Source organism: Myxocyprinus asiaticus, chromosome 4 (assembly GCF_019703515.2).
Source record: "Myxocyprinus asiaticus isolate MX2 ecotype Aquarium Trade chromosome 4, UBuf_Myxa_2, whole genome shotgun sequence".
Taxonomy (NCBI): Eukaryota; Metazoa; Chordata; class Actinopteri; order Cypriniformes; family Catostomidae; genus Myxocyprinus; species Myxocyprinus asiaticus.
In genome coordinates this window covers 14647637-14674193 of record NC_059347.1, presented here as the reverse complement: position 1 = coordinate 14674193, position 26557 = coordinate 14647637, and the positions used below count along the sequence as shown (strand labels likewise).

At 36.7% G+C, this 26557-nt stretch overlaps 1 protein-coding gene across 1 annotated transcript in view; it reads left to right on the top strand.

Moving 5' to 3' along the window:
- The window catches only part of LOC127439872 (D(2) dopamine receptor A-like), a 105808-nt gene that overhangs the window by 23787 nt on the left and 55464 nt on the right, over positions 1–26557 (top strand). The window contains exon 2 of the mRNA XM_051696146.1: positions 16685–16991. Coding sequence (XP_051552106.1) covers positions 16713–16991 — 279 coding nt within the window. The 5' untranslated portion in view covers positions 16685–16712. The remainder of the gene's footprint in view (positions 1–16684; positions 16992–26557) is intronic.

Below are 26557 nucleotides of genomic sequence, written 5' to 3'. Positions count from 1 at the left end.
TAGATTTAAAACCCATGCTGACCACTATTCTTCATATTGGGGAAACGCGTCCCCTTCAATGACCATGGTGGTCACAGCCATGCAGACTACATTACATAATGTAAGTACATTCTGTTGCACTGCATTATAAAGATCATGTAATTAGAGGGGATCACTTCCATTAAAACACTTAGTAAGTCTGGGAAAGTTTTCATATATAGTAATAAATATGTTTAATTTTAATGTGGTGCTTTAGAGATGGTTCACGCAAAAATGAAAATTCTGTCATCATTTACTCACCCTCATATCATTCCAAATCCTTTCATCCATGGAACACAAGAGGAGAAATTTTGAAGAAAGATTTTTATTATTTATTTTTATTTTATTCATTAGACAGTTGAGTGGAGAGCAAAACAGGAACTGTCTGGGGAGAAGAGGGCTATCAGGATCATGATTGTTTCCATCAAGATCTTTACACAGCAACCGTTGAAATCTGTCTGGAATAAAAAGATAGTGTTACAGAAAAAAACTGTCCATTCTCTTTTTAATTTAATATTAATATTTCAAATATTAAATGTATATTTATATTATATTTTAACCTTTACTATTTATTTAGTAACACTAGATTTTTTTTAAATAAGTATTAAATCGTGGACAAACCAACAATTAGGCTTGTAAAACAGCTTCTGTGGTTATAATACACTGCATAGTAGAATCATTGTCAAATTTAGGTACAACTGATCCTTCGATAAGCCCCGCCTTAAAAGCATTTCTGACCAATCCTGTCTTAGCAACTGTTGACCTGTCGCCATTAATTTGACAAGCGTTTTCCTTTTTACAATGAGAGCCTATGGTAGTGGTGTGTGTTTGAATAGATTTAGGTGGGATTTTATTGAAATGATCCAAAACAAATTAAAAACTTTGTTGCTGGGTCACTTGTAATAATGGCATGAGGTACTAGAGAGGATACACACAGTGTTTTTTCTTTCTTTCTTTATATATATATATATATATATATATATATATATATATATATATATATATAAAATCTTTAAATAAATATTAAGAAGAGCATGCTGTGGATTAAAGTGTGTCATTTCTCATTCCCAAATGAATGTATATAACATCAGCGAGAACACCTACATTTTCTCCAAGGTTAATTAAATCTAACAACTGAACATTAATTAATTTACGTATTGATTCAGGTCTTAATAAAGGTAATAGTAAATAAGGAGTTTACAGCATCAAAATGGTGTGTTATAAGATGTTATAAGCAGTTTTTCTTTTTCACTTACACTAATGTTATGAGGTTGTAATCACTATCAAGTGACGCTGTTCTATTTTTATGTTACTGTGATGATCATTTGTCTCAATTCTGATTCATATTCTGCACACAACTATTTCTTTTACACAAAATGGCAGATAAATATTACAATGTCACTCTTTATTCCAGCCCACATAAAAATATTATCCATTCCGTTTATGGGAACATTTTACCAAAAACCACTTAGATCATGGCAATCTCCCTTTCATTCCAATGGGGAGTCCTGCAGAGCTTGTCAGAGTGAGCAACTGTAAGCAAGGGGTGGAGCTTAGCGAAGGGTCAATTATATGTGCCGTCTTTTCTGTTATATGATAGGAATTTGAATAAACCCCTAATCCTAAGTATTAAACTCATGCCGCACTGTTTGTGTTATGGACATGAATAATACCTCAAATGATGTGGCTTGTTGAGGAGAGGTGTTAAGATGAAAAAAACAGGTCTTACATTGAAGTGTTCCAAGCCATATGTTCCTCAGCCAGGCAGAAAACATCCAGAGCATCTTAGCAACTACACAACAACACCCTCGCAACCAACCTCCACACCCTAGCATTTGGTGGTGAGTTTTGCACGGGCAAATACCACTGGTGGTGAGTTTTGCACGGGCAAATACCACTCACATTTTCCTCAGAAAATGTTAAAAATCAGATTTCTTTTACCCCGCTCTTCCACACATGCATTGCTTAACCAAGCAATAATACTTGCAGATCACTGCAACTGTTTTTGTAATAGGGGTGTTACTTTTTAAGACATACTAGTAATGTTACTGTTTTGCTCAGCACATCACATCTCCTGTGATATGGTCACTATGATCTGAGGAACTGGTATTTTTGACTGACACACTGTAATCAATGCAAACACACTCTGAGAAGCAGTCAGCCATTCTTCAAGTATTACAGCTGAAGAGTAATATCTGTGCCTGTGCATGTGGATGATTGTTTATGAATTTCTGTGTCAGGCAGATGGGATGCTCAAACAAACAGGAATGTTTTGATAATGCATAGAACCAGTATTTACAGTTTTCAAGGAAATCAACCTATAAATGACTTACTTATAGTTGTCTCTGCATAGTAAGCTGGAATACTAGAGAAAAAAATCCTTGAAAAAAATTACACACATCAGCTTTCCTTCCCTGTGTTGACCTTAACTGTTCTGAGAGAAACATGAAAACTGCTCTCCACTGCGAATTCTGCAAAGATCTTCATATAATTTTGGCAAGCATCGAGACCCAAGTTAAGCAAAAGTCACAGCATCATTATTCAGATTTGCCCTTTAAAAAGCAAGTACAGCACTTACAGAAATGTGCTTTGAGCTTGGTTTACCATTTTAGAAATTAATTGTAATAACTTTTGCATACCTTTTATACAATGACTAATTATGCTTTTCCTGGACTCATGCCTCTGTCTACAGAGCGAGTCAGGTCTCGCTGGCCATGTTTACACTTGGAATTAAAGGGATTGTTCCACAAAAAAATTAAATATCCCTCTCCAGAAACCACCGGATAAGGACCGAGTGGGTCAACAGAAATAATTCCTACCCACCCCTTTCCTCTTCTACCTCACCTCATATCACAGTTGTTTCTATTCCTACATTCTCACTACTGTACACCCCACTTTTCATCCTTCCTTCTTAACCATAGCCAGAAGCTCCCTTTTTCTGCTTCTTCTGCCATTTCCTTCAGAGACTTCTTCAGTGCTGATCCAAAGATACCAATGTTTTTCAACAGGTGCTACATTAATGTTCCAATAAACCCTTGACACCCGATCTCCACAGGGTAAGTGGCAGCCCTGGCAACCCCTGCACTTGGCAGCCAGATCATCATATTTTAGCTTCATCCTCTCATAGGCTGCCTCCAGTCCCTCTTCCCATTAAATTCATTTATGACTTTCTTAGCTGCTGCCGACCATAACACTATGTCCAGCCTCAAGGAGGTAATGGCAATCTCAGAAGGAAATTCCCTTTTTTACAAACTCAGTGTACTTCCTCTAAGGAGCATGATGGCCTTTGTTGGCCTTTATATTTACATTTATGCATTTGGCAGACACTTTTTTATCCTAAGCGACTTACAGTGCCCTTATTACAGGGACAATTCCCCTGGAGGAACCTGGAGTTAAGTGCCTTGCTCAAGGACACAATGGTGGTGGCTGTGGGGATTGAACCAACAACCTTTTGCTTACCAGTTCAGTGCTTTAGTCCACTACGCCGAATATTTATTCTACACATCTGAAGGATCTCTGCCAACTTTTGCAGAACCTGATCATGCCACACCTATACCAGTTATTTTGAGTTTAAATGAGCTAGTAATCTACTTCCCTGACGAAAAAGGTGAGTAGAAAAAGAAATGTAGGCTACAATACTAGTTAAACCATCATAATAAAATCATGAAGATACACTAAACAAGTTGCCACATACTAAACCCACTGTACCAGCATGGTGGATCACTGTTGAGTACGGTTAGCTAACCATGCCGAGAATTCTGGGCCAAAAGCAGTTTATAATTGTGCCATGCTGAACCGTGCTTCAGTGGAAATGCTACTGTAACCGTTGATGGTGGAAAAGCAGCTTATTTAGACTCAACAAGTGCCTGAAAAAATACACATAAGATACACATAAGATACACATAAGTTACACATACATTACACACATACATAGCACTGGAAACATACAAAAAAGCATGAAAGTCTGTCTATTGTTTTTCTATGTGGTGGACTTAAAGTAGTTCACCCAAAAATGAAAATGTGTCATTTACTCACCCTCATGTTGCCCTAAACCTTTTGTTTATTTCTTGCATGGAACAAAAGGAGATGTTATGTAGCTTATTAGGGATTGACAGCCTCAGTCACCATTCACTTTCATTGCATCATTTGTTTATACAATAAAAAGTGAGTGGGGAATAAGACTGTCAGTCATTTAACATTCTGCCTAACATCTCGCTCTGTGTTCAGCCCCGGTCACATTACACTTCATGCTCTATTCACTCTCATTTAAACGATTCCGAATTTTTTTTCTTTGTTTTTTTTTTAAGAGAGTTGGTCGATTAATTTCAGAACCCAATATGTCCCCTTCTCTATCACTCTGGCAAGAAGATATCCTCCCTTGGAGACCAATGCTACTGACTGGACATATTGGTTGCTGAGAGACAGAGTTTAATGATGCTTTGCCTGCAGAAACTGCTATACAATCTGTCTCCCCCATCATATGTTCAAGTGCGTATCACGAAAAGACCACTTTTATTGTAGGTGTGGGCGGATATGAGGGAAATGACACTGAAATTGCTTTTCTGTCTCGACAGTTTCAACACTGTCCTTTTGCAGGATTTAGGTGCACTTCATATTTTTTGATATCATACCTTACTAGCTGCTGGGGGTCAGTGCAGTTATAATCCACGTGATCATTATTATGTACTGCTGGAACAACGAGATCTTGTGAGTATTTTTGCATAGACACTGAAATGTTCAATATCAATGTATTGACGGCATCTAAAAAGTAAACCCCTTTACGATTGAACAACTTTAGACATATATAAATGTTTGCGAATCTCCTCAAACAGACACAAATTTACATATAAACATTATGTACAAATATCTACAAATACTTTAACCATGACTTTTCTGATAGTTGGGTCAATAAATTGTAATTAACTAAATGTAATCATGATCATACTCTCTAGCTCTAAAGTCCTTGGAAACATGTCAAATACTGTACCCAACAAGACTGATATGTACTGGACAAGTAATCAGAGAACACAGATATATCAGATATCAGAGATCCTTTGTGCTGGACGAAAGCAGCCTTTATTAAATCAAATCAAGGTGTCACAAGCTATTGATCTGTCCAAGTTATTTGAGACTAATTGTAGCCTAGCAGAGGCTGAAATCACCTTTTTTCTCCCCAGCTATAATTTTAATTCAAAAGCTTAATCCATCTCTGCCCTAGCCAAGATTTCCCATGAGGCAGAATAAAGAGAGGCAGCATTCGTACCCTGATAATAGAACGTACATATGCAATAGACTTTGAGCCTCTTTGTGATGGGACTACCAGGTGTCGCTCGTTCATAGACCGCAGAGAGCAAGTTGGAGCATAGACCTGAAGAAGTGAATTGAAGTAAGAGGGTGTGGTTCCATTGGCTGTCCTGAAAGCCAGAGTCAAAGCCTTGAATTTGATGCGGGCAGCTACAGGTAGCCAGTGGAGTGAAATCAAGAGTGGGGTGACATGAGCCCTTTTTGGCTGATTGAAGACCAGACGCGCTGCTGCATTCTGGACCATCTGCAGTGGCTTAATTGTGTTAGGTGGAAGGCCAGCCAACAGAGCATTGCAGTAGTCCAGTCTTGAAATGACCAGAGCTTGGACCAGGAGCTGTGTAGCATATTCAGACAGGAAAGGTCTGATTTTCCTGATGTTGTAAAGCGTGAACCTGCAAGACCAGGCGGTTGATGAGATGTGTGCAGTGAAATTAAGAAATTAAGACCACTCCCAGGTAGTGTCAAAAGTACTGGTACTTTGGTACTAAATCGATACTACAATAAAAAAGATGTAACAGTGTTTCAGCAGTACCGGTAGTAGCGAGCACCGACTCTGTCTGGTACTAGCGCACAGTATGACTGACACACGACTGCTTTAAAATGCTCACAAACTTATTTTGAACGCATGCTCTGTTACTCCTTGTACAATGAAATGGACAGTTAATCAAATTAAAATCGTGACATGTCCTAGTGTGATTTATTAAACTGTTAAAATCTACAATCTTACTGTGGAAGAGCTGTGGACTTTAAATAAATCCAACCGCTCATCAACTAGAAACTTCACAGACATTGAGAATCATTCACGTTGTATGAGATGACATAGCAGAGCATTTATCCATTGTGAGACATGCAGCACATGTAAAATATATATTCAATTAAAATCACAGCATTTGCGCTTTAATCTCAGCTCAGCTTTATTTATATTGCATTTAAAACAACAGAGTTGACCAAAGTTCTTCACAGTAATACAATTTAAAACAGAACTCTTCAAAATTACCACATACACAAACACCAGTAGTCTAAAATACAAACACTCCAAAACTGTGTCCTACATTTCATTTGTCAAACTCAAAGGCCAGTGTAAACAGATGACATAAACAGACATGATTTAAAAGTCTTCAGTGATCACCCTGGGCCATGCTGCGAACTGTTTATCCAGAAAAGTGAAGCTTCTGGCAAAAAACACACGTCATAATAAAAGCACGATTCAAAATAAAATCTAGATGCCTGAAATTGAAGAAATTGAATAAAAATATATTGCAACTGTGTAGTAAAATGTAATATTTACTGTAATAATAATAATAATTAATCAAAATATCACAAGCAAGACAGCTGTTGAATAAAAGTTTGGCAAAAAAATGCAATGAGTTGAAAAGTTCTACGTTTTAATAATTTATTGATTAGACACCATTTTGATGATTAAATTAAATTAAACTTGTTAAAAATGTTAACAATTATTAAATTATAATTATTAAAATAATAATTAAATAATTAAAAATAAATAAACTGGTATATTCAATAGCACATTATAATATTAGCATATTTTTGCTGTGGAATCGAAATTGGTATCGAGAACTGTGAAATTTCACAGGTATCGGTACCGACTACTGAAATTTTGGAACCGTGACAACTACTCCCAGGTTCCGGGCTGTTCTGGTTGGTGTTAGTGTAGTTGAACCAAGATGAATAGTGAGGTCGTGGTCAACAGATTGGTTGACTGGGATCACTGAATGAGTTCTGTCTTGGCAAGGTTGAGCTGAAGGTGTCTTTCCTTCATCCAGGCCGAAATGTCCAAGAGGCAGGCAAAGATACGAGCTGAGACAGCAGGGTCATCAGGCTGGAATGACAAGTAGAGCTGCGTATCATCTGCATAGCAGTGGTAGGAAAAGCTATGTGCCTCAATGATCAGTCTGAGTGATGTTGTGTACATTGAAAAGAGGAGGGGTCCAAGCACTTATCCTTGAGGAACCCCAGTGGTCAGCTGGTGTGTCTTGGACACGTCTCCTCTCCAGGAGACCTTGAACCAGCTGCCAGTGAGATATGACTCAAACCATCCAAGCGCAGTTCCTGTGATGCCCAGGTAAGAGTGGGTGGACAGGAGGATCTTGTGGTTCACTGTCCCTGCTGCAATATGTTTTATTAGACTTATAAATACAGTAATTAACATTATACTATAATTTAGATATTTAAAATCCCCTAATCCAAACCCATCCCTAAACCTATAACCACTCATAAACTATTTAAAACATGTAACAGGGAGATCAATTTTAGTCATAATAATTTTAAGTACATACATTACTCTATTACAGTGTTCCTCAACTGGTGGGTCACGACCCAAAAGTGGGTTGCCCGTCTTTTCGGACTGGGTCGCAGTGAAAAGTTACATTTTGGACTGCCAAGGCAAATTTAATGATAATCTCACATTCAGTGCTTTATGTGCAAAAGGCTTTTCATCTGCAACACAATATTTTTGCGGTGCGATAAAGCTTGTTTTTCACGCGAGTGTAACGTAACAGCTCGAGTCAATAATTTGCTCTGCTCTTATCTGCTGTGTTTCTGGCGCTTGCGTGTGCATCAACACCCATTTGAATTCTAATGAGAATTTTTCTATAGTTTATAACGCTATGGAGGATGTCAAACCTATAACCCTTGCAAAACTTATTCACAGTTTTACAGTAGTAACAGTAACTGTGATACTTTGACTAAAATGTTATAGTTTCATATAGTATTAGGTAGAATCTATACTATTTTTCATAAACACTATAATTTATTATTATTATTATTATTATTATTATTATTATTATTATTATTAGACCTGTGCTTATATGTCATTGCACTGTAAATATAAAGGCTTAAAGTTCATAAAGGGCTTTAAATTCTGGACCTCCAAGACTTGTGGACAAATGTTGAAAATGTTTTCCTATGTAATATATGGTTTGTTTGAATGATGTTTGAAATTAGGAAATAAACTGAACAATACATCTAATGGGCTCATATAAATAAATAGCTCATCAACTTTTAAAAGTGGGGAGAGAAAACTTCCTGTATCTTTTGTTGTTGACATCAACAAAAATAATGTCCCCTTGATACATCCATTTATACTTGAAAACCATGAACAAATCTATGCAAGATAAAAGAAAATATAACCCAGGACACATTAAATACAGGTTATGTTTTTTTCTATGGTGGGTCGCCACTTGATGTCCAATGTAAAATCTGGCTCCTGAAGCAAAACCAGTTGACAACCACTGCATTATTATATAAATATATTTAGCAACTAACCACATCCCTATGCCTTAATCAGTTTAAAACATTAATTACTTTAATATGTTCATCTGTTTTCGTTTTGTGACAGCTGAAGGGTGTGCGCCCCCTAACGTGTCAGTGAACAAGGAGGAATTATGGACATTATTTTTAATTTGTTGAGTGCAAAATAAAACCTTTTCTGTGAAAGGTGTTTTAGTAAGTAAGAAAGTAATAAATAATATGATTATTTGTTCCCTTAAGTGATTAGTAATGTCAGCAATCTGATTTACTGATTTGAGTAGAAATTAGTAATTTGTAGTAAATTGCTTTTTAGTAACTTAACCAACACTGAATACAACCAACCAACAATATAAAAGACATAACAAGCAGACAAAAGTACAGGCAAAATAATTTATTCCAAGGAACAGAATGAAACGGAGGGTTTAAATTGCTGAAAAATCTTCCTATGCCTGAAGGCAGTCAAATATCATTCAAAAATACATCCAAATTTAGCTTGTCGCCATAGGTCACAAGACACATGAGAACCAATGGCTTTTTACATCACTGTTGTCAAAGCTGTTGTAACTCTTCTTGAAGTAGCACTTGTTATGTTTAAATTAGTAAAGGATTTAATGTTACTTCAGATGAGAACTGCAGTATGGAGAATTAACTTTAGATATGTTCCTCACCTAAAGCTTTCACACACAGCCTCGGAAGACCCCGATACAGTGCACAAATAAAAGATAACTTTTATAATTTTTTTTTTACATTTGTTTTTTATTTTTTATAAAACCACAGCTCTGACATTTTGAAAACTCCCTTTGTGTCCCACGGCAAACAAAATAAAATTAAATAACAACACAATGAGTAAATTATGACAGAATTTTCAATTAATTTAATTTTAAAATATAATGATAATTACCATGTAAAGGTTATGATAATGAAAAATAATGTCCAGATTATATCCTCATTGTTAGAATATGGATACACCCTTAAAAAACAGACTAAACTATTCAAGATGAGCAGTCCTGAGTAAAGGGAAGAGACTCAGTGGTTCAAAGCAATCAATTGATTCTAGTTGGTCATGGCAAAATGGATGGATGTCTCTGCTGTGTTTGACACAGACATCATTTTGTAAGGCTGTTTGCATCAATCAGCAGCTCTCACTTGCTCCATTGGATCCTTGGCTCCAGTCTCACACACATATTGAGCTATAGAGGTGATGTTGGGAAATGGTGGAGAACAATGAATATAGATTGTAGCCATAAAAGGACCAGGGAGATTGTTTCTTTAAAAGTCCATTTATTTTGTTTCTTGTTCTTTGTTTGTGTTTTGTTTAATTTTGTCTTAGAAGTGAAAAAGATGAAGCACTCTGTATTGATTTTTATTATTGGTCCCTTCACGTTTGAACATTTGTGTTTTTCTCAGCTCATTAGACTTTCTCTATTATCATTTGTGTGTAATAGTGCAACATATGGTTCATCAGTATGCCATTTTTTCATTTCAAGGAATCATTTAATTATTGATTGACATCAAAAATTGTGATGCTCAGCAGCAAGAAGAATTAGACTTAAGAGGGCAAAATGTTAGAACAACCTGCGAGAAAGAGTGGATAAGTGAGAGGAGGTGGTGACATGCTGGATTAGATAAACTGTCACTCATGAGTGCACAGCACTTGATTGAGGCTGAACACAGATTAGACTGAAATTCCACACCAGAATGCGTGTCTAATTCAGAGTATGTGGACATACTGGAGAATGGAAACAGTGCAGGTTTAGAAAACCTAAGCCACATTTTATATAGCAGAGTCTGGGACTGGTTGTCACACTTTGTACTCCAATATTTCTTAGGGTAGGTTTATTTGTAAAAGTCAATTTGCAAATAGTAACATACCTATTGAAAAAAAAAAAAAAAAAAATATATATATATATATATATATATATATATATATATATATATATATATATATATTGAACTATCCACCATTATTGTCCAAGCAAAAAGAAGGTTCATTAAACATATATTGTCCTGTTGTGATGACATGCCCCTATAGTAAGTTATCGCAATGGAACCTTTCATTAAGTAGACTATAAGTATGCTTTTCAGCAAAATTTCAAAAGTAAAATTTTTTGAAACAAAACAATTTATGAAAAAGAAATAAAACTGTAAAAGATAACATACAAAAATATGCTTTGGCCAACAGAAATTGAAATTACTATATAGTAAAAAAAATATAGAGTTAATTCTGAACTAAGACACCAGCCCCTGTCTCTCGGTCACTTATACAGTATATACTGTATATAAGAATTAGATTTTGTCCTACACAAATCTTATAATAACTACTATTTATTTTATTATTAATTTGATTCGAATTAGCATTGAGGGTATCATTATCAGTGTTGGGTAAGTTACTCAAAAAGTAATCATCTTCAAATCACGTTTTCTCTAAAAATTTTAATCAGATTACTTATTACTTAATTCAAAAGTAATCACATTACAAATTACTTTTAGTTACTTTCTAAAACACTTTTCTGCACAACAAATTCAAAGTAATGTCTATATTTTCTCCTTGTTCATCGTTCCACACAAGCAAGTGTGGAAAGTATACTGAAAAATCATACTCAAGTAAAAGTACTGTTACTTGAGTGTTGGGTTGTGAATGCGATGACCGCTTATAATAAATCTGTATGCTGCAATTTCAAAATGTAGCATACATACTGTAATTCACATTCCATTGTATGGCTGTTTGCCAGAAAGACTTAAAAATATAGGTATTTTATAGGTATTTGTGACTGCCAAATTTTAAAATACACCACTTATCTATGACAAACACTACATGTATCTGATTCCCAAAAAATAAAAGGAAGACATGATTACAGAGATGAAAAGATGAAAAAGTTATTTTCAATACACTGATCACCATTTTAAATTTTAATGTATGAAACAATTACATTAAAATCAGTTTATGTGTAGGGTCTAAATTGCCCTTAATGCCAACAAAGCAAGTTATTGTTGTGCATAAAACATTATGTTCAAAACAATGAAAAGTTTGAATCCCCACAGACTGCGCCTCATCCCCTCGTGAGACCTCTCGGTAGTTCTTCGGGGTCTACGGGGAGCTCCCTTCGAGCCCCTGGAGTCAGTTGAGCTAAAGGCACTCTCTTTGAAGACTGCCCTCCTGACTGCGCTCACTTCCATCAAGAGGGTAGGGGACCTGCAGGCGTTCTCTGTCAGCAAAACGTGCCTGGAGTTCGGTCTGGGATACTCTCACGTCATCCTGAGACCCCGACCGGGCTATGTGCCCAAGGTTTCCACGACCCCATTTAGGGATCAGGTGGTGAACCTGCAAGCACTGCCCCAGGAAGAGGCAGACCCAGCCTTGGCATTGCTGTGTCTGGTGCATGTTTTACGCATCTATTTGGATCGCACGCAGAGTTTTAGATGCTCCGAGCAGCTCTTTGTCTGCTTTGGTGGACAGCGGAAAGGGAGCTCTGTCTCCAAACAGAGGATCGCCCACTGGGTCATTGACGCCATCGTGATGGCATATCACGCTCAGGACGTGCCACCCCCCCGTGGGGCTACGAGTCCATTCTACTAGGAGTGTGGCGGCCTCCTGGGCCCTGAACAATGGCGCCTCTTTAGCAGACATCTGCAGAGCAGCGGGCTGGGCAACACCCAACACCTTTGCGAGGTTCTACAATCTCCGGGTTGAGCCAGTCTCGTCCTGTGTATTGTCAGGTATGAGCAGGTAAGTTCCTGGACAGCTGGCCGGGTGTACCACTTGCGCATAGTGCCTTTCCCCTCCCCTGAGGTGAAGACGTGCGCTTTGACTCCCAGTCGTGTTCACAAAGTTGTGATCCCTGGATGACTTTCCTCCTTAGCCCTGTGGCAGACGAGTTTGCGGAGAAACTCGCTGCTGGCCCAGGTCATGTGCTAACTAAACCCTGTACTGGGGTAGGTGCTCCACATGCGCTGGTTCCCCATAGGTGACCCTATGTGATATATCTTCCGCTAAATCGTTTCCCTGTCGGTAAACTGTGTCTTCCTTGACCTGGGCGGGGTGTGGTCTCCGCGGTGCCTTCCCCTTGGGAGTGACACCCCCCCGACATAGACACTTATGGCCCCCAGTCGGTAAACAAATTCCACTCTTTATTGATGTTGTTACTAAGTTACTAAAGTTGTTAACAAATTAACAATGTTCTGCAGTAATTTTTATTACATTGTTTAGGAGAAAACATATTCAGGAAATTGTATTTTTAATTCTATAGAAACATTCAAATGCACAAATTGCTTATGTAAGATAATTGTCTTTAAGCCCTGGCAGCCTGTATCCTACATTCTGTCACACTGAGCTGTTAATTTTAGAGCAGGAATAGATCTTGCTGTGTAAATTCCAAATCAATACAAGACAGCTATTATGCCACTATTCACGCAGAAAAATCAATCTTGGTTCAGCAGCTGTCCAATGTTATGGGGCATAGAAGAAAAATTGGAGGAAGGATGGGAGGTATATTTCTACAATGTTGGTGTATTATACAGAGCAAATGAAGACGGGTGTGATTCTGGCAGTGTCAGCAGTGAATGCAGTGATTGTGCCAGCTGTTCACTCACAATACTCGATGTCACCCACATTGTGTGAGTGTGCTTGTGATTCCCCCTTCTCATTAATTTTCAGAGTCTAGCTGCTTTTATAACTATATCCAATTGAATCTGTCCTTGTACAGTCACAAAACAGTACATTTTGTATGAATATAAATCAAATCAAATGACTGTTTAAACTTTTAATTCTGTTTAGTTGTGTACCCTTTCCACAGACTTTGTAAAAGTTCATAGGAAGAAAAAAAAAAAATCACAAATCAGATGATTATCTGATGATTATTTCTTAATTATTTCTCCTAGACAGAAATGGGATAAAATGGGAAACAAATGGACACTCTGTCTTGAGGATTGAGAGGAGAATTCACTAAGAATGAATTGCAGCCAGTAAAAGTGGCATTTATTTTTCACGCGCTGTCTGCGTTGATTTAGCGCTTGATTCACTAAAGGAATCATGCAGATCAGGCAACGGCGCAAACACGGCCACAAAATCTGTGCTGAACACAATTTGCATGCTGCAAATCCAATCTTGCGGGCCGGTTCTGAGCGCTATATAACTGAGGATGCAGCAGACCACTGCGATCTGAAACACTGACGGGACTGTACAGCATCACTCCACTACCAGACACCTGAATTATCTCTTAACATGCTGAAATTACACTTGACTGCACTGCACGTCTGGATATATTCCAGGTTATAATGCTCTTCTGCATCATTTGATCATTAATTGATGAATTACAGCTGCCATAATTGATAGAAAATATACACAAACATCTGCTTCCATCTGCTTTATTCAATTTTTTAAATAAAATGTAATCCACATTGAGTCTAAGGCTGCATCCGAAACCAGGAAAATGCTGCCTTTGGAGGCTGTATATGGAGGTAGGAAGGGATCAAGGCATGTCCTGAATGATTTTTGAATAGATGTATTCTTCTTTGCCTATGAAATCCCACAATCCTGTGTGCGCGGTACCACAACGGTTGAGATGCAGAAAGAAAACGGCAGTAGAAGAGCCGGTTGATAGCCAATTTATGTTTAAATGTATTTTTTTTTTTTACTTTTTCCATCTTTTGATTCCATTTCTAGTGAGAATTAGTATTGTAATTATGAAACTAGTGGCACCAAGCGGAATTGTAAAAATAATGACTGTTTTCAAATAGGTTCCCAGAACACTCCTCCACTGTCTTCAATTTGTTGGCAAAATAGATGGTTTGGAAAACACGACTGTAAATTAGATTTAAGAGCTACTGCAATGGAAAAGTTTGTCAGTGAAGAACAACATAATTTAAATCCATTCCTCACACAAAGCTACACTGTAAAAAGTAGCAACCTTCATTTGTCACCTTAAAAGGGTCATGGCCATACCTGCCAACAGTCCTGATTTTACTGGGTTTCTCCCGTTTTTCCACCCCTCCTCCCACTGTACTCCCTATTTTAAAAAATTTTCTGCATCCACTCTTTGCTAATGAGAATATATTAGACCTCCAAGTAGGGTTTCCACTCATCTCGTAAAATATGTCACTGTCCCGTATTTAAATATGAAATTATGCGTCCCGTATCGAATTAATACGGGATGCGATTTGTCCCGTAAGCTGGTCAGATGGCGTCACGGCAAAATCATTCAAGATCGTTAATTTAACATTGATATAAGTTGGAAATTTTTCACGGTGGGTAAGGGGTCGTCTGAGAAGTCCAAACATTGTGCTGAAACGTGCTAATACTGTGGAGGGTGTGGTAAGGGACCGTCCGAAAAGTCCACATATTGTGCTGAAACTGGGAATTTTTTTGATGTACAAAATTACTGAGCCACAAAGACAAGAAGTACAGGTGAAAGAAAAATATAATAATTAAAATGAAATAATATTTAATATTTAAAATAAGAAAGGATATACACTTTTTATTATTATTAAAGCATTTATTGCTAGAACTGTGAAAGATATGGTAAGAAACCATCTGAATACATTTCTTGGTATCATTCATCTACAATGTAGTATTACTGAATGGTACCGCCGCTCCCTATATGCATATTACACAGTCTGCGTAGTGCACCTACTCCCTCCGGGTGCACCATTTTAACCTATGGGGGCACCAGACTCCACCGGCTACCGTTCCTTGCACATATAAACTCCCTATTTTCTTCAATCCGATGTTTGCAGGTATGGTCATGGCATGAGGAATCACATTTTCCTTGATCTTTTGACATATCAGGAGTAATTGTACTATAAAAACATACTGTAAGTTTCAGAACTCAAAACTTCCTTGTCACTGCAAAAAGAGCAGTTGTTCAAACCAAGCTGCCAAATGACTCATTCTATACTTCCACATTGCGATGTCACACTCTCTGTGTCTCGTTTCAAAGGCTGCGTGGTAGCTAGGATGCGTCCTTTGAAGGCAGCGGTATACCGAGCGTCCTCCTTTAAACAAACCTCGTTTAAACGAGAAGGCCTTCGTAGGACAAACAGAAACAGAACTTATCATGGTTGCTATGACAGAACGGCACTCTTTAACAAGTGTGAGTGCTTTGAGTGTGATGGGAACAAAGTCCCTTTGGAAGGGACTGGATGAGGTAAAATTTTAGGAGAGTTATAATGATGTAGAGAGAAAAGAAAATAGATTTTACAGGTGTACTTTTACTTTATTTTAATTATATATTACTATAATTATACTGCACCCGTCTACTGAGGTACTTCAACTTGGGAATTAACATTACTTGCATTTGAACATCATATTTCGAGCAAATTGGCGTCATTTTTGTCAGACAAGAATTGTGGGTTGTGAGTGCCCACAAAGGATACACCTCATGCATCTTCTGAATTCCCGTGAAAGAAGGTTGCATTCAAAGGTTGCATTCAGAGTGTCCTATTCACTTTTCTGAAATGAGACAGCCTCAAATACATATGCGGAAGACAAATACAACCTCAGGAGTATGCAGCCTTTGAAATGAGACACGGCTACTGTGGTAAACATTTACATCTGACCGCCTCCACAACAACACATCAATGCCTACTTTACCTTATCATTTCCGCAGCCCCACCCAGTAGTGGTGAGCAGTGAGATGGCAAAGAGAGAGCAGGTCAGTCAAGAGCAGAGAGCCAATCATAACAGTGGGTGTTTACTGTCAAGTCTTAAAAGAGAGACAGCACCAAAACAGAGCGTTTCTGACAGAGGGTCAAAATGAGGGTGGAAAAATATACTGTTTTGACCTAATGTGACCCTTACAAAAAAAATTGTTGGTGTAACCTTATGTATTCAGGATGATTCGGTGAAGTCAAATAATTTAACATTCTCCCAGAGAACTCCTTTTTATGTTTCATAGAAAAAAAGAAAATATTAAGAGGTTGGAACCACATGGGGGTGAATAAATTGTCCCAATTTTGTTTTCTTTTTTTTTTCTCTTGAGCTTTGAAGAGCAGCCTTTGGAGCAATAAAATTTTTTGGTCCTTTTGGTTGGAGGACTGCACCTTGCTTTCATGCGATTCAATGTTTTCAGCTTCACTGACAGTGAATTATGTTTCTCAGTTTCAGGCTTCCTCCCTGGCCACAGCTCATGGATTTCCTCACGGAGTATCCCTACAATGTCACTTATTATGACAACAGGACCGGGGCCCTCAACGGCACAGTCTGTGAGGCCAAGCACCAGTATAACTACTATGCCATGCTCCTGACTCTGCTCATCTTTGTCATTGTCTTTGGAAATGTGTTGGTGTGTATGGCAGTCTCCCGAGAGAAAGCACTGCAGACCACCACTAATTACCTCATTGTCAGCCTGGCGGTAGCAGATCTTCTAGTGGCCACATTAGTTATGCCCTGGGTCGTATATCTCGAGGTAAGGGACATTAATTGTGTCATATGGCGCCACATTTCAGGCTTGCTGGAAGTTTAAAATAACCTCAGACTGTGTGTCACAAAACATGACTTTATATCTCAACATTGACTTTTAAACACTTTCAGCATATGATGATTTATAGGGTCTTATCAATGTTTAAATATGTGTTGTTGAATTAGTTTAATTGGAAAATCACCTTACAAGCTAACAGCACCTCAGGGACATGTCTCAGGGCTGGCACCTTACAGCTTTTGGTTTATAATGCACACGGCGCTTAGTGGCTTTTGTGCTGGTTGTGTGATTGCCAACGCCCATATAGGCAATTGATTTGAAGCCCCAAGAAGGTTCCACTGCAACTAGAAGGTTAAATGAGCTGCAGCAATGCATCAAGTTGTAACTGAGAGCCACTTAACTTTTTCTGTGTACCTTCTTATCTGTTACATTCTCTCTGAGGCCACGAAAAGAACCCTGCAAGTTCTAGACGTGTTTTAATTAGGGCTGTAAATCGATTACAAGTTTTATCAAATGAATTGCACCAATTAATTGCATATATTAATATTTGTAGAGAAAAGTGCACCTAGATGAAGATAATAAATGGATAAAAAAATAAATAATTTAAAAAATGGCTTTAGCAAATAAGTATTTATTTTTTTTATTTCCATATCTTTGAAAATAAACCTATCACTGACCGACATTCCACAGCAATCAATTTTGCAATCGAATTTCACATAAGTTGTATTTGCACAGAACATGATATTTTTAAATCGTTGAACTTTCATGCAGATTGATGTCTTTGGCCATTGCATCATGCCCAAATGTTTTTCAGTGTCTAACGCCATGAGCACAAAGTTTTAAAAATAGAAGTTGAAAAGTTACATTTAAAGCTTTGTTAAGACCCGTTTTGTTCTATTGCTGCTGTTTGAATGGTTTGGCCTGCTCTCAGTAAACGTGGTTTCAAAATATGCGTTGTCTTTAGTAGCAGCTGGGGCTGCGCTGACTGCAGAACTCATGAAAATATGCTTTTTGTATTTTATTTTTCTCAGATATTATGAATGCATAAATTTTTATCAATTTTTTTTTTTTGTCCTCGTTTATTAAACGTAATAAAATTAACTTGTTAAATTAACAGCCCTATTTGTAAGCTTAAAAAATAAATATAAAATACAGTAATTTCAGCACGTCTCAAGACAATTTAAAATAATTTGTACAATGTGGCGAAAAAGTAAAATTTCGTATGACAGAAATGTACGACTTTTATTCAGATAACCAACAACCAATCAACAAGCACAATTTCAAATCAATGCAATATTATTAATAATTTTTTTGTTAAACTCTACACTATGTATGAGTTTGGGTTGGTCATTTTATTATTGTGTATTAACCTCTATCCATATACAGTATGATGCAACATCTCATTGATATTCATAGGTATTTGTATGTAAAGTGTAGTTCTAGCTCACTTACATTTTGGTACATTTGGATAGACACTAAAATGTACAATATCAATATCTATGTATTGTGTATTGTTTAATTTTAATAAATTAGATTCCTTAAATATGTTTAACGCCATCATATATAACACACTGAATGGATTTACCTATTTAAACAATTTTACAGTGTCCTTCTGTTCTTTGTGATGTCTAAAGACTAGTTAAGACATAGTCTTTAGAACAATTGTGACAGTATACACACACACACACACACACACACACACACACACACACATGTTTGTGCGGCTATCCTTATGAGGACTCTCCATAGGCATAATGATTTTTATACTGTACAAACTATAGATTCTATCCCCTAAACTTAACCCTCACAAAAAAACTTTCTGCATTTTTACATTTTCAAAAAACATAGTTTAGAATGTTTTTTAAGCGATTTAAATTATGGGGCCACTAGAAATGTCCTCATAAACCACATTTATAGCATAATACCCTTGTAATTACCAGTTTGTAACCTAAAAGACCCGCCCACACACACATGCACACACACACACACACACACACACACACACACAGTAAAACACATTGCAACATTTACAGTGTTTTGCTTATTTTTCATACTTTTTAGCTTTAATGCTAATTAAATTCAACAATTCAAAGAGTTCCCTACCCTTGCAAAGGATCCGCTAATTTTTTTTCTGACCAGTCTACAAATAATTTATTAAATTTGTACAAAAAAACACAAAAATGTACTGTACGTGTACAATACCTACAATTCTTAATGTGATTACCCTGCTCCGGTACCACAAAAATAACCCTACAGGTGCTAGTCAGGTGTTGTAATCTCCAGAAAATCACCCAGGTCATTTGATATTTGTGTATTAACCACCATCCATAGATTTTTGTAAGTAACTATTTGACATCCAATGACAATATGGAATTACAGCAAATTGACTAATCTGTTGTCATTATGTTGTTGTGTGAGCACCACAACCATGTCATTTAATTGAATTAGGTCTTCAGAGAGAAAGCTGTCAGCTCTTGACGTTTGTTTCAGAACTACATCATAGCCGAGGCCAGATGCATGAAATCATTCACATTCTGTTTGCGCTCAAGGCAGTATTATCTCAGCAGCTTACAACTGAACTGCTAAAATGCATCAAGCATTCTCTATTAAACTGCTCTGCTTTGGTGGAACCATTAACCAGAAATAAGTAAGAAATCTGTTTTGTAGAACAAGCAGATAATTAAATTAACAGTCTTTAAAGGAGCAATATGTAACATTGACATCAAGATTTTAAAATGGTTACTGCAGTCCATATTCAAAATATTGGAGAGAGTTGTCTCCCCCGCCCCCTCCTCCCCAGACTCGACGCTCACGCGGGTTGCCAGGTTGAGGACACGCAACAGAATGAGCAAACTGACAATGGCAAGCGACGAGCCTTACTCTGTAAGTTGATCAGCTAATGTATACATTTGCAATTTTTTTGCAAATTATAAACCAGCTCATGTGGATTTTTTATAACTGTCAATGTTAGCTAGATGTCTTGCTGGCTTCCATGGCTGCAGCATGCTGTGTTTGCCTGCTAACTTGTTACAAATCTGGCAACCCATGGTGTCCAAATACTATTGGGAAATGGGCAGTGGGCGTGATCACACAGGCCAAAACACAAACAGAAATTCCGGCCCGGACATTTCAAAGTAGAATATACTGGCTGTAGCAAAACATAAATTTTACATCCATAAAAGGGTTTACATTGTAGATGTTGTCAATACATTGATATTGTACTTCTCAAAAGTCTATTCAAACAGAAAAACCTGTATGTGTGGTAGAACCACACTTTTTTATGTAAGAATCCCGACGAATACTAATAATACTGTTTAAGCACTTTAAGTTAGAAGTAGTGTAGCTTCATTGGAGGCAGACTTAGCATGTATTACTAGACATCAGTGGTATTACTGAACATGACAATGCCAACACTGATGTAATTTAAAGCACTATAAAATGTCCAGAGTCAAGGTTAATCTGTTTTGTGACCCTCTATATGGCGACAACTTCTTGTTGAGGTAATGGGTCAAGGGTCAGACTGGGTGATATGTTACATACTGTAATACAAATGCACATCTCTAAAGTTGTAAATACTTGATAAAAGAGTTAACAGTACATTATAGATGCTGTCTAATAAACAGTATGTGTGCTATGACCACACTGTAGTTAAAAATATCTATGAATACTTCTGAGATCACATTGGCATTCAAGACCATGTGCCAGCATACCTCAGACCCTACAAACTCTCCTCTAAATGTTCATGTGGCCTTGAAATTTAATCCACATCAGGTTTCAGTGTGTAGCACAGCTTTATTAAAGTTACATGAGAAGCTTTATCGTGGTTTAAATCAAAATCTTTTCTGCTGACATTTTCATCTGCTGGTAATTTGTTCGAAATTCAATGGCTGGGCACAATTGACTTTCTATGTATAGCATGTAAAGATAAAAGGAGAGAGGCACAATACTGCTCAAGGAGAAATAAATAAATGTGCATCTACGCCCGCTTGGCATCATTGCCATGTCACTTACTGATGTTCGTCATTCCTCATCAGTCTGTGAACTGCCCTTGGGCTGCACAGAGGTCAGTTCAGTTTTTCTTTCAACCTCTCTCAAAAAATTGCGACCACCATATTACTTGCAGTCAGGGGCGTCAGTAGACTTGAATGTCATCAGTGGCTCAGCCTAATAGTGCCATATCATACCTATAAGCAGGGGCGTCGCTAGGACAAAACATTCAGGGCTCAAGTGCAAAATGATTTAAGTCGAGCCCAAAATGTTTTTTGTTCAGAACTTCCCTCGATATCGCGGCGCATAACACAAAATGTATGCGATACGTCTGAATTCTACTGAGAATTTTCTACTGGCAGTTTAAAGCGTTAGAAGTCAAACCTCTCCAACAGCTAGACAGCCCAGACATCATTAATAGCACTGATGAGGAAAAGCAACAACACTGTTCCATAACAAATTCTACAATTAATTTTTTAGACAGACTATTTACATTGACCTAATCACAGTAATGAGGAGCCATTCATGATTGTACCTGTGCTTTATGCACGGTATATATAAAGGGAAGTACATAAATGGCTTTAAAGTCTGGACCTCCAAGGCTCATGGACAAATTATGAACAAATTTTTCCTGCTGTGTAATATATGTTCTTCTCTAATAATGTTTGTTAATAAATAAATATATAAACACATAAAACACTGGCCTTGTTTGCCTTTAGATATTTCTGTAACAGGGTTCAGGATGGGCAAGGAGGAGGCGGGAACCGGCAGAACAGTCAACATAACTTTAATGACATAAATCAACTTAAACATAAACATAAACACACAGATAAACACACACACACAGAGGCCGCGTGTGTGTCTCTCTCTCTAACTGGTGCCCCCCGCTCGTCTTTATCCCCCTCCCGGCTGATTAGGACAATTTAGCGCCGGGCGTGTGTCCTCACAGCCCAGCCACGCCCTCCTCCTCGTCACACTTTCTAAAGATTACTTAAAAAATTAACCTCTCCTTGGCCTAACGAGCAAGTCCCTGCATTGTCCTTAAGGGTCTAATTGACCCTTTTTATGTTACATTTCAAAAGTTTGTAATAAAGGCTCTCTGCTCTATCTCTCTACTTTTGGTCTTAAATCATTCACATCACTAGAAAAAATATTTTTTTCTCTGTCACCTTCTATTCCAATATGCAGACCTGAAAGGCGGGGGATGCCCCAACACAGCTTCAAAAATCTTGTTAAAAAAAGGTTCAAAAGTTTGTAATTAAGGTTTGTAATTATATCAAATGAAATATAATTTGTAATTATATCTCATTTGAGATGTTCAAATGAGATATAATAAATAAAACAAAAAAATCATGTTTTAAAAAAAGGAGAATAAATGAAAATTAAAGTTATTAGTTATTGGATTATTTTGTTCAAATAATCATCAAAAGAATTTCAAAGTGAGATTGTGAATAAAAAAATGGACAAATACAATTTTTATGTCTGCTTTGATCGCTGCTTCTGTAAACCCCAAATAGCCACAAACTCTACATCAGCTCTTACCTTAGGTTGTTTTCTACAAAATTAGTCTATTTTTACTTGTCTAAGCTTATCTGGGTAAATAATCCACTGTTATTTCTCAAATGTCCAGAAAAAAAAAGTCATATAAACAAATCATCGTTTTAATTTGTTCCTGAATACTGATGATACAATCATTGCAAACCTGAGGTTCTTAGCTTTCAGTTGACATCAAGATCACATTTGTAGTCAATTCAGAGGCAGAGATATTCCACAAAACATGGGGAAAGGGCATGGCTTCCCAAAAAAGACTGTCTATGGGCATCACCACCCACGTTGTGACACCCCCTGCTTTTCAGATCTGTATATTGTGATAGAAAAAAATATATATACATTTTAGTGTTTGTAGCCATCTAATGGAATGGTCTAAGACTCAAATTAGGGAGTTCAAGCAAACAGAGCATTTATTCCAAGCTTTTGAAGCTTTTTTTTAACAAGATTTTTGAAGCTGCATAGGGACTTGTATATTGGAATACAGTACGTGCGTGCGTGCATGCGTGCGTGCATGCATGCATGCGTACATACATGCATACATACATACATGCATACGTACATACATACAAAAATAAATACCAGCCAGTACATAAAAACAAATAAATAAATAAATAATCAAAAACAAAAACTGTTCAAAACTGCATTTTTTGCTCACCCTGAATAACTACACTGAAAGTTAAATCATTATTGTAGGCTTAGAGCTATCAGGTTCAATTTGATGAAAAATACTGTACTGTAACTTGCAATTTTAAGTTTCAACCACAGATGTCAATACAGAGTAGGGCTGTGATTAATCACAACCTTCATTTGAATAATCCCAATACTGATTCTTAAAATCACTCATTCATACAAAACAATATAGTCATTTAACTTTTGTAAGGCACTTTTAGCGTTAGAATATGTGTGGAGGCGTGGATGATCATGAATACTGATGTGATTCACACCTGAGGAGATAAAGACCCCTCCCCTGAGAGTGAATGAATGTGAGGAGACTTAACGATTGAATGTATTGTTTGTAACTTATTCACAAAATCAAGTTTAAGTTAAAAGAAGTAATCTGAATATACATTTTCTTTACATAAAGACTTAACTTAAAAACTTTAGAGCTACACTACCATTTAAAAGTTTTAGATCGGTAAGATTTTTTAATGTTTTAAAAGAAGTCTCTTCTGCTCACCAAGGCTGCATTTATTTGAGCCAAAATACAGCAAAAACAGTGATATTGTGAAATATTTTTACAATTTAAAATAACTGTTTTCTATTTGAATATATTGTAAAATGCAATTTATTCCTGTGATCAAAGCTGAATTTTCAGCATCATTACTGCAGTCTTCAGTGTCACATGATCCTTCAGAAATCATTCTGATATGCTGATTTTTTAATATGGGCATATTTACAGCACATTTTACACATTTACACCCGAACAGATATTTGCAAGCACAAGCTTCGTTGATGATAATGAGACAGCATAAACACTAGTTAAAATATAATCTAAACATTCATATTATTTTTATATCATATTACATATCATATTTATATCATACAGCATACAATTTAAATACCTGCTTTAGCCGAAACAACATTTAAATGTAACTAAAACTTGCCTATTAGGACATATTTCAAATTTCAATACCCTGAATACTGGCTGGCAAGTCTGGAAATAGTCCAGCTAGTAAAATATGACCATGTTTATATAAAATAGCATAATACTACTAATGCAAGTAAAGACTTACTCATCCGAAATTGTATCCTCGGCTGGATCAAGTCGCTCTTCAAAATGCAAACGTTCATCGTCGGATTTCTGCTCTTCTTCTGAGGAAAATGTGAACTCTTCGTCACTATCCAGGACCATCTGTAGAGCTTCCTCACCTGTGTAGCATGCCATCTTCCAAACGCGCAGGAAAGTGAATGAACTTTATGCTTTTTAAGGCACTGTTGGGGTGTTTACCATTTGCATTGATCACCTCAGTACATTACCGTATGAATAGCGCCCTCTGCGCTTGGGTGGGATCACATCAGCGATAATTAGCTGAGCCAGGAGAAACTGTACATCTCCTTAGTTTTTACAGATTACATTGCAGGAGAATATTTGTTTTAAATCTTAATTGTTTTATTTAAAAGTAGACATTTTAAGCTTTCTTTAGACATATGTTTCATGTTTTTCTGATAAGTATACGCTGAGTTTCAGTTCATTTTTGTGATGTGTTTCAGAAAGATGCTCGCGGAGACAGAGACGGCTGAAAGCGCACCGTTTATTTTCTTTATTTTACAAAAGTACAAGGTTTTGTTGTTATTGTGAGTGTACACAAATAAAAGTAGACCCTTTATGGTAATCGTGTCTTACACTTATCTGTGTGCCCATTTTAATGAGTATTTTAAGTTGTTTCAAGTGTTATGAGGAAAAAATCAGCCAGGAGTGCTAGACTGAGAGGAGAAGCGTTACACTCGCTATATGTGTGCAGTCCACTGATCATTTAAACTTTAACCTACCGATTTACTGAGATGTACTGGGGAGCTAACTCACTGTTTTCTTGATCCTCCATCTCCTGGTTGCAGACAAGTGTTGTAACATCGGGGAAGTTGTTATTATTGTATGCCAATTTTCTGTCACAAATTTTGTATTTTACTTGATTATTCAATCCAAAGTATAATACCAGCAGACTTTATCAATCTGGAAAGCAGCTGTCTAATGTGTTAAAGGGCTTGTGAAATTGCTTCTTACATATTAATTTACAAATGTAATGATAGCTGACTGACTTCCGCTGACTGTCGGGAAATTATGGTCGTTTAGCTGCAGTCATTATATAATCCTTTTGTAATTTGAAAAAGTGCAGTTAAGGCTTCTGGGATGTGTAATTGTTTATTGGTCAAGAAAAAAAAAAAAAAAAAAACGTGGAGTGGAATCGATTCCAAGCTTTGGAGTCGATTCTCGATTTCCAGTGCTTTGGAATCGAAGAATCAATTATTTTTGGAATCAATTCCCAGCCCTAGATTTCACTCGGCAGTGACTGAGTAGTATTGTGGCAAAAAAGTTCTGAGATCCTTTCACTGCTGCTATTCTTAAAGCGTCAGTACCGTTTTAGCACTTGTTCTAGGTTTCAATGTAAATACTTTTAAATAATACAAATTATGCATGTAAACAATAAACATGAAACATGAAAGATGAAAGTGATTGAAATATAAATTTACATATGAAAAAGCTATATTAATATTTGTATACAAAGTGTGGACTGTGAAAGAACATTTTTACTCTGTAACGCTCCAAATGCGTCCTTGTCCATTGTCGTTTACTTAGTGCCATAAGTGAGCCCATTTAATTATACAACCATTTAAAATGTCCACATATACTGCGCAACAAAAATTACTTAACTGGCAATCACTTTCCGTATGATCGTAGACTAGGAATAACCATGCCATTGTCTCTTGAAGTACTGTGTATGATAATGCCTGCTGTAAAAAGAGAATTTTTTTGGAGCTTAAAATATTTTAAATAATAAAACCTGACATCAACTTGATACACACTAACAAAAAATTACTAAAAACTAACACAGTAATACCATGTTTTAATTTTAAATATAGTATTATTATTTTTATCACTGTTAATAATAATATACAGTAGTTATATTCTACAAATAAAAAAAATGTTGTCATTTCTTAACTTTAAAACCTGCTGGCTTTTATTTTGGCTGAACACTCCAGGAAGGTCTTCGAGTTTTTGTGTGTAGGCCAGCTCACAGTTTAAATATGCTTCTCATCAGGTGAAATGCATCTCCGGTGCTGTTCTCAATGCATGTTTTAAGTACATTTACATTTATTCATTTGGCAGACGCTTTTATCCAAAGCGACTTACAAAAGAGGAAAACATAAGCGAATCATCTTAGGAGACAGTGGTATGAAAAGTGCTGTATTACAAAGTATCACTAGCATCATAATAGTATTCAAAACAGAATAAAGTGCAACAGGAAATTTTTATTTTTTATTTTTATTTTATTTTTAATGACTGGTTAAGTGCTCAT